The 9,159-nt window shown below is 30.4% G+C and overlaps 1 protein-coding gene across 2 annotated transcripts; it reads right to left on the bottom strand.

The window, feature by feature from the left end:
• Positions 1-2,664: 2,664 nt before the first annotated feature.
• LOC115698140 (actin-related protein 4) lies at positions 2,665-8,387 on the bottom strand. 2 transcript variants are annotated; one of them, XM_030625319.2, is made up of 22 exons: positions 8,209-8,387; positions 7,962-7,994; positions 7,767-7,858; positions 6,942-7,109; positions 6,750-6,823; positions 6,537-6,617; positions 6,291-6,351; positions 6,112-6,161; positions 5,970-6,024; positions 5,734-5,811; positions 5,590-5,643; positions 5,336-5,389; positions 5,192-5,252; positions 4,662-4,713; positions 4,456-4,522; positions 4,291-4,353; positions 4,133-4,195; positions 3,912-3,974; positions 3,646-3,710; positions 3,479-3,547; positions 2,963-3,023; positions 2,665-2,864 (listed from the first exon to the last, which is right to left on the bottom strand). In XM_030625319.2, exons 2-21 carry the CDS (start codon positions 7,972-7,974, stop codon positions 2,978-2,980), a joined length of 1,329 nt encoding a protein of 442 aa, XP_030481179.1. In that variant the 5' UTR covers positions 7,975-7,994; positions 8,209-8,387; the 3' UTR covers positions 2,665-2,864; positions 2,963-2,977. The 2 variants fall into 2 exon arrangements, with proteins under 2 accessions (XP_030481179.1, XP_030481178.1); XM_030625318.2 differs by having other exon boundaries at positions 2,665-3,023; positions 8,209-8,353.
• Positions 8,388-9,159: the final 772 nt, after the last annotated feature.

Here is a 9,159-nt window from a genome sequence, read left to right as displayed (position 1 = left end):
ACTTACTCCCAAAATGAAAAACTTCATTTGGAAAGTTTTCAATAATTGGCTTCCTTCAAAGATGGAGTTGGAGAAAAGGGGTATAACTTTGGATACTTTTTGTGATTGGTGTAAATTTCAAAGAGAAGATACAAGCCATGCTTTATGGAGATGTCCTCATGTTCAAAACATTTGGAAGAAGCTGGGTTTTGATACTTTTCTTCCCCCAAATGTGAACCGGCCAGCTGATGTGTTATGGTGGCTTTGGGATCATGTTGAAAAGGAAAAGCTCATCAGATTTATGGGGTTTACTTGGTTGATTTGGCTAAGAAGGAACAATTTTATCTTCAATAAAAAGCATCCTCCTGATCAGATTTGGCTTGATTGGGCTGTAGAAATTATTGAGCAGCAACTGGGATTGCACCAGCAGCTGCAAACTATGGCTCTTTCTAAACCAGATGCTTGGTTTCCTCCCCCCATTGATGTCCTCTTAATCAATACGGATGCAGCGTTAAAACCAGGTGAGTGGGGCTGTGGTTTAAGTGCTGTTATTCGAAATTTTGCAGGGGAATTGATGGTGGCCGAAGTAGTGTATATTCATGGGTGCTTATCAGTTCAGTTGGCAGAGGCAGCTGCTATTAATTTAGGCATCCAATTGGCTTTGAACAGGTCCATCCAAAAGGCTCGAGTTGGCTCGGATTGCCAATCCATCATCAAAGCTCTTAACTCAAACTTAAATGTTCCGACTGATTGGGGGCAAATGGTGATGGATATAAACCAATTGAAGATTCATTTTCAGGAGTTATCTTTTACTTATTATCCTAGAAATTGTAATCAAGTAGCTAATAGTTTAGCTAAGTGGAGTCTTGAGACTCAACAGTCTATTGTAATGACTGATTTGTTACCTCCTTGTGCTGCTGCTTTTTTAATAGCAGATGTGCCTAGAGTTGCTTAATAATAAAAGTTTTCTTTCAAAAAAAAAAAAAAAAAAAAAATTGTTCAAAATTAAGTTTAATGTCCTATTTATACTATTTTAAAAAAAATACAGGAATTATTTGTCATTTAACAAAACAGAAAGTTCAATCGGTAATTTTTACAAAACACAGGATCCAAAATGATAGTAACCCAATAAAATAAAACCTTAACAGAAAATTAAACAAAAAAATTGTATAATACACAATAGCATTGCTAACCTAATACAAATTGTAGGATTTCATGTTGTGAAAAGTGATTGTTTAAATGTTGTTAATGTATCAATCGTAGGTGTAATAATTCGGTAGATGCAATTATATTTTAGGGATGTCTCATTTTGTTTTCTAAAACTCAAGAGGGGAATAAAGTAGTTCATTCACTGGGAAACTCAGTATACAAGATGAGAGTTCTCATTTTTCTTTAGATGTTATTGATCGTTCTAATGCTCAATTAATAAGAAAGAATTTGCTCTTAAATTAATAAAAATTTCTTCTTTTCAAAAAAAAAAAAAACAAAAACAAAACAAAACAAAAAAAAAGTATTGCTAATAAGTGGTTGGTAGTTATTTTTATAGGGGTAAATACTATTTTGATTTTGTAAATTTAATTTAGATCCTGTATTTTTTAAAATTGTATAAAATAATAATCTAACTTCTAAATCAGATTATTAATATATTATATGTTGACGAAAATTAAGCCTTAAATATTATTTTTTACTATTTTAAAAAATATAAAAATCAAATTATCATTTAACAAAACTAAAATTCTGTAAATTTATCACTGTACATCTATTAAATTATTATTTAATAAATAAATAATCTTTAAAAAAAATTATTTAAAAAAATAATCTTTTTTGGCATAATAATAAATAATTATTTAAAAAAAATTAGGGGAATTACCCCATATACTATTTTTTTATTTTTTCTTTTCAAATTTACAGTTTGGGTTTCTAAAGTGGTTGCAGTGCTAGTTGCAATAGGAGTTTCTATACGATTTTTTGTTGCAATTTAGGTTGCAACGCTAGTTGCAATAGGGGTTTCTGTGTAAAATTTCAAAAAAAAAATATAAAAAAAAAAACTATTTTAAAGTGTAAAAATAAAAAAAAGGCCAAAAAATTAATAGTTAATATTTAAATATGTTAATTATTTTATGTACTAGACAATAAACATATCTACCCTTCTAAGTTTGTGCTATTGTGATTATGATTACTGTGTTTATAAATACAAGTTAAGTAAGTTGTATTTTTAATAATATTTATTTGTTACTTTATATTTTAAAATCATATAAATATATTTGTTACTAAAGTCGAAAAAAAAAATTATCAATACAATTAAACTATTTATAATTTTATAAATTTAGAAATTCAAATTTAATTATTTAATTACATATATCCGAGATCTATTTAGTTGATTTGATAAAATTATATTGATTAAATTTTACTTTAGCGCCAAATATGTACAATTTAAAAATATGAGATACCAATTAAATATTATTAAAAAACACAAGATACCAAATATATTTTTCATAAAAACACAAAATACTAAATAAATATATTCACATAAAAAAAACACCAAAATTTAACCCTTTTTCTTTCATGTACATAAAAATGATCCATAAAATTCAAAGCCTTAACACAACTAAGTGAAGCAACAACATAAGTTAATGAAATCATTTCATTTCTACCAACCATGATAATTTTATGCACCACACAACATAATAAAATGTAAAATAACTTTAACATTGAGAAATTTTTTAGTTTAAAAATTGAAGGGATAAATAAATAAGCATTGTACCAAAGGTACAAATCAAATACAATCTTATCATAATCATAATCATAATCATAATCATATCTACCTAAATACACAAAGCTTTAACAATGCTAGCCAAGAAGTTAGTTCCAGCATAAGGTTTGACCTGAAAGTCAATAGTTAAAAAGACACAGAGAGAGCTCATTAGAGGGGTGGTTCAATCAGAAAGCGAAGCAAAGTCGAATCGAAGGAGGAGGAAGAAACCTTGTGTTTCATCTTTTAAGGGCATTTTCTTTGAATGTAAGAAGCTCCATGCTCTTCATACCTTTTTTAAAGTACATCCAAATCAAATTTATCAATAGAGTAACTTCAAAATTAAGAATAGTTTGCGGCATAAATATTTAAGTTTTAACTTTCGGTTGCAAATAAATACTTAAGTTTAATTTTTAACGGTATTAAGTACTTGGCCGTTAAGTGTCAAGTTATTATCCACGTATCATTTTCTTATTAGTGTATTTAAATTAATTTTTAAATAAAAGATAAAAACTTAATGATCTGGACCAATCAGAGACTGCCTTGTGAATATTGACTTGACACTTAACTGTCAGGTAACTACGGAAGATTCAAAAATATAACTTATATATTATTACCCTGTCAAAAATAATCATAAGTATTCATGCTGCAAATTACTCTAAAATTAATGAATGAACTTTCAATTTAACACAATTATAAGTGCAGTGATCAATAAGTCAAAAAACAAAATGAAGTAGCGAAACTTACTCGGATTTAGAGAACCACATTTGCTGAAACGAGCCGAGCGAAGCCAATATACTCCCTCCTATCCATACACTGGAAAAGAACGAACGACAACGGTTAGTGATAATAATAAGATTAATTTCAAAGACATAACATGAAGTCTTTCGGTTATGAAAGGAAACATGGCTTACCTAAATCGCCTTTCGGTTGCATTTCCACTTGCCAAGACTTTAACTCTAGCAGCTTGAGGAGATTCCTAAATATCGAAGAAAACATTAGAGTGTGCGTAGCTGAGAATCGGGCATTTTTCTTTCATTACAAAGCAATTCTCATATTCAATAATAGAGATCTCAAATAGACAATTTAGCCAAACATTGTAAGATCATTAAGTTATGATTCATCTTAAGCTAGTCCACATCTAACTATGAAATTATGAAGGATAAAAAATTAGAAATACCTCGAGCAGATCTTTCTCGAGGCGTTCTTTCAACTGTTGCATTGATGCTGTGCCACCAGAAAGCTGTTGAGCATAGAAAACAGCAAAATCAAATCTTTTCCGAAGAATATATTCAAAAGATAATCATAACCCATATAGCATCCAACAAAGTAAGGAGCTTTTGTAATCAAACGTACCACATTACACCGAAAAACAATAAAGAAAATAAAATGACAATTTACCAGAATGCTACTGAATAGCTCTCTACGAATGTCTACATCACACTTGTTGATACTTTCTATAACCTGAAACAAAAATAAGAGATCTTTCTTTATCTTCGAAAAAAAGGGTAATTTTAGAAATTTAAAAGGAAAAAAATAGATACAGGTCAGGGACTTACCATTTGAGGCAATGCACGAACAGAAGGGGCGATTTCTGCAAAACTCTCCATACCAGGAATTGTCTGGGAATTTTGTCGTACATTAAAATCAAGTGTTCGTTATAGTAATAATAGTGAACAGAGAATATGAAAAAGCTAGCTGGGATTAAGGAGATTAAAGATAACCTGAACAAGGGATGGATTAAATAGTATATCGGGTATCTTGAACCTATCAGATCCTATTTCAATCGTCCTACATTATGGAATAATAATAGAGTGATTATGACACAACAACACATAAATGCACCAATTCAAACATGGAAAATAATAGTAAGAAGAAGAAGAAGAAACGAAACCAGTTCGATAAACAAATGAGGGTAAATAATACTCACTGGCCATCAGGAAGTTCATAAGGAGTCATTGGAATATTTGAATATGCACTTTCTGTGGCAACACAAATATCGATATCAGTAATATTTCATACATGGAAAATGTAAAACATATTAGCAAGAAATATATGCAGGCAATTGTAAAAATGTTCAAACAAAGAAAACAAGAATAATTGGGAGAAGAGCTTTACTTCTATCAAATTACTTTTCATATAAATATAAATATCTATCTTTTAAATATTTATATCTAATAAACAAGTCCCAAACAAGAACAAGCTCTATCGACTTCTGACCAAATGTCATACTGTTATTGGTGAATAATAAGCCTTCGGCTGGAATTAAATTTGTCGGCAATATTGAGTTCAGGCTATTTTGGCAATTCGGGTGCACAGAAAAATGAGGCTTAGGCCTAATGTGTATGTACAGTATGTTTTCATTTTCATATTCATGTAAGATTTTAGAATGAGAATCATATTAAAGGAAATCACCAACAGATAAACCGGAAATGAGGGGGGAAGGGGAACAGTACAAACCATCATATGGAGTATCAGGGGCTCGACACACGCATTCCTTGATGTCACTAGCAATCACCCTCTGTCAAAAGAGAATACTCAGCAAATAAAAGGAAAAAAGACAGTAAAACGACATAGTAAGAAGTATTATGATCAACCACAGACCTGTGAATAAAGCCTGTAGCTTTCTGTTGTATTTGGTACATCGAGGTCAACGATCTGTAACATTTCGATACATGAACATCAAATTCAAAGGGCAATGAGATAATACATACAAAAAACTGTTTCGTGAATGCATTAAGGGATGCTAGTTCGACATAAATAGAGCTGACATAGAACGAGCATTAAAAGATGAAGGAGAGTAACAATGCATAATCTGAGGACAGAGATTAATTCTTTTCTAATAAAAAAAGGGGTACCTGAAATTCTCCAGGTCGTGTTTCCTTTCTCTTGAAAGAATATCTAGGTTTAATCTACAAGAAAAAGATGATACAAAATATATTATGAGGCACAATAGAAGAAACAACAGACTTCCCATGGAAAATGTTCAAGTAATCACTTACCGATATACCTTTGCTCTCCAAACTTTTCACCAAGCAATCAGTAAGAAATTCCCCACCAATAGGAGAAGATAACACAGCCTGGTGTTAAAACAAAAGGAAATTTATTCAGAAACCAAAAAAAAATGCATAAATCATTGGGAAGCATCATTGTTACTACACATAACTAATTTATTCATATTGCACACACACACACACACACCCACACACACACACACACCATAAGTAGGAGGATATACCTTTTGAAGAACATAACCATCATGAACTGGAGCGACTGTAGTTGATCCTCCGCCACTAGAAAAAATTGTATTGTGATTGACACAAAATATTAGGATTTCAATCTTTGAGAAAATGCTGGTCAAAATCATGTAAATATCCTACCTATCAACAACTAATGAAGTAGCTCGTCCTGACGCAAAGGATGTCAAAACCTAGATCACAAGAAGAAATTCCAATTAGTGCCCATAAACTCCTAGTTCCAAAGAATGAAAAAGCATTGGTTCAAAGAAACCAAAGTACTTTAAAATTGGAGACAAAGGATGGCTGGAGTAAAGACATACAGCATTCTTCGCCAAAAACAAGGCCGGAACTTTGTACTTTTCAAACATTAGCTCTGCTGTCCTGTCAAATACACAACATATACCTTAACATAGAAACTAAATAATCTAATAAGTCGCTGACTCACTACATGCCCGATACTATATCTCATGAGCTCAAAGTTAGAAGACTATTTGACTTTCCTCTTAAAAAGAGAAAAAGGGACGAAAGACAAATCAGCTAAGAAAATTTAAACAGTCGCTAATCACCTTTCTCTTTGTAGTTGGGTGTTTGATGATGGCTCTGCAAGTAGCATTGGGTGCTCTTTCGGATCAATCAGTAGACACTCCCTAAAAAGAAAAGCAACCACATAGAGACAACGGTTACTGCCTGGATAAGTTAATCACAAAACCAAACATTTCTACATGTAAAGTATCCTTAATTATGACACTAAATGACATTAATTGAAAATCAGTACTTACCTAAAAGCATGGTCCCATATGCTGTCAACTAGATCCCAATCAGCAACAATTCCATCCTTAGTAGGTGACAGCACCTGTAAATAGCAGAAAAATTTATAAAGACCTCATAACAAGTGACAATCTCAAAACATGGTATCCTTAACTGTAAAGATATAGAGAGATCGAGAGAAGAAAAAAGAGTACAAAACCGACCTCCATATTGTCCCGGCGAAATCCTAAAGCTTGAGATCCTACATATAATTTTCGCTTTGCCTTGGCTTTGTCAGAATTCGCATTGGGTTTAGGTTCAAGAGCAGATCCAGAGTTCATTTCAGCATTTGCAGAGTCATCCACATCCACTTGATCAATTGATCCAACAACCTTAACAATTTAGAAACAAGAAAAAGGGATCCCATTTCAATATCTTATCCGAAAACATCTTATAAATATGAAACAACACATGGAACTTGTATTATTATATAGTATTTGTTTCACACCTAATGCAGCAAACTAGATTTCATTCCATGGCCAATTTGATCACCACTATAACAATCTTGCAAAAGGGTTCTAACATCTATGATCACCACAAAGGTTCCTTTTGACTGGAGGTAATGAAATTGAATGGAATGAAAAAGAATCAATTTTCATTTTATTTTTATGTTTGATTGCATTTTAAATTCCGCAATGCCATTCTAATTGAATGGTTTTCCACCATTTACACAAGATGAGAAAAAAATTACTAATTATACATATTATGTAGTTTAAATTTTATTTCATTACAAAAAAAGTTCATTTCATTACATTCCTATTCCTATTCATATTCTCATTTCAATTCCTGTGTTTTTATTGCTTCCAACCAAACACAACAACCTAAATGTCTAACCATAAAAACAGCAAGACATACTAAGGAAAAAGTATCAGAAGTCAAAATTGTGAATGAAGTCTAATAATAATGCTAACTATGTTTCAATTTCAACTAAGCTAAACAAATATGAAGTCAACAATTTAACTGATAATAAGTTTAAGAACAACACTTACAGATGGAAAAACAGCCTTGGGTGCATCTTCACCAGCATAACCAGCTTTGCAAGTATGAGAACCCAGATCAATTACAATAGCCGATACCTCATCTACAACCCATATATAAATATATATACATATAAGCATCAAATTATGAAAATAAATTGGAAAAAAAAGAAAAAAAACTTGAACTGGATGTATTAATGTACTCACCTCCTCCATACATAACTGCAAAGAACACTGAAACTGAAACCCAAAAAAAAAAATCAAAACTTTCAGAAAAAACGTTTACCAAACAGTATAAAAACTCAAACTTTTCTGGTTTTTCGTTTTCGAAACGACCAAAAATTTAATAATTGAAGGGTGCAAAAGGTAATTCGAAAAACCCTAATAATGGAAAGTTGAGAAAAAGCGAGAAAGATGATAATTTGGGGAGAAATTAGAGAAGAAGGGAGCTTACATAGAATGAGAGTGTGGTGTTGAAATTGAAATTTGGGGAAATTGCATATAAATCGAAGAGAGAAAGAGAAAGGAGGGAAAAAGGAAAGAAAGGGTTTTTGGTTTTGAGTGCTCTTTCTACTCACGTGGATAAAAATTAACAAGTGAGGGTTTAAGCTTCATTTACAAATAAAAATAATAATTTCAATAATAATTTTTGGGTGTTTTTTAAAATTTAGAAGATTTTTTTAGTTTAATTTTCTTTTTTTAAAGTAAATTGCAGTAAAACTCATATTAATTTCACTTTGCTAAAAATAAATTCTTAAAATTTAAATTTTGACGATAAAACTCTCGAAATTTATATTCGGTTAGGAATTAACCCTTATCGATTTTTGAGTGTTAAGTGATGGTTTAAGCTTCATTTCTAATTTTTTTTTTGAGTAAATTGTAGCAAACTTTCTATTACTTTTATTTCGCTAACAATAAATCTCCAAAACTTAAATTTTAGTGACAAAACGCGTGTTCTTTAGCAGTTTACCCTTATCTATTTTTGGGTATATAAATATCATGTTAGACTGTAAATATGGACAAAAATAAACAAGTGAGAGTTTAAGCTTCATTTTCAAATAATAATAATTCCAATAATAATTTTTGAGTGCTTCTACAATGCACATGTAAGCATTTAGAAGAAATTTTTAGTCTCATTTTTTTATAGTGGTATACATTATCTTGTAAAATTTTGAAAAATTCGAAAATATTTACAATATAAAAATCTATATTCAAACAATTTATTTTACCTGCATATAAAATTAAAAAAAAAAAATCACATGTGTATTAGATTGTTTGAATTTTATTTTTGGTGTGTTAAATTTTTTAAAAAAATTTAAAATTTTATAAAATATCTTAAATAACTACAATATACACAACTATAGAATATAAAATTCTAAATTCTAAAATAAATAAAAATATATGA

Source organism: Cannabis sativa, chromosome 7, assembly GCF_029168945.1.
Source record: "Cannabis sativa cultivar Pink pepper isolate KNU-18-1 chromosome 7, ASM2916894v1, whole genome shotgun sequence".
Lineage (NCBI taxonomy): Eukaryota > Viridiplantae > Streptophyta > Magnoliopsida > Rosales > Cannabaceae > Cannabis > Cannabis sativa.
Note: the sequence above shows the minus strand (reverse complement) of the source record. Positions and strands in the feature narration are given on the sequence as shown.

What these genes read in the sequence shown, in the direction of transcription:
- LOC115698140 (XM_030625319.2), bottom strand. An exon ending in ATATGGGACCATGCTTTTAG is followed by an intron (nt 6,618 to 6,749) that starts GTAAGTACTGAT and finishes TTTTCTTTTTAG; the next exon opens with GGAGTGTCTACTGATTGATC. An exon ending in ATGGTTATGTTCTTCAAAAG is followed by an intron (nt 5,812 to 5,969) that starts GTATATCCTCCT and finishes TTTTAACACCAG; the next exon opens with GCTGTGTTATCTTCTCCTAT.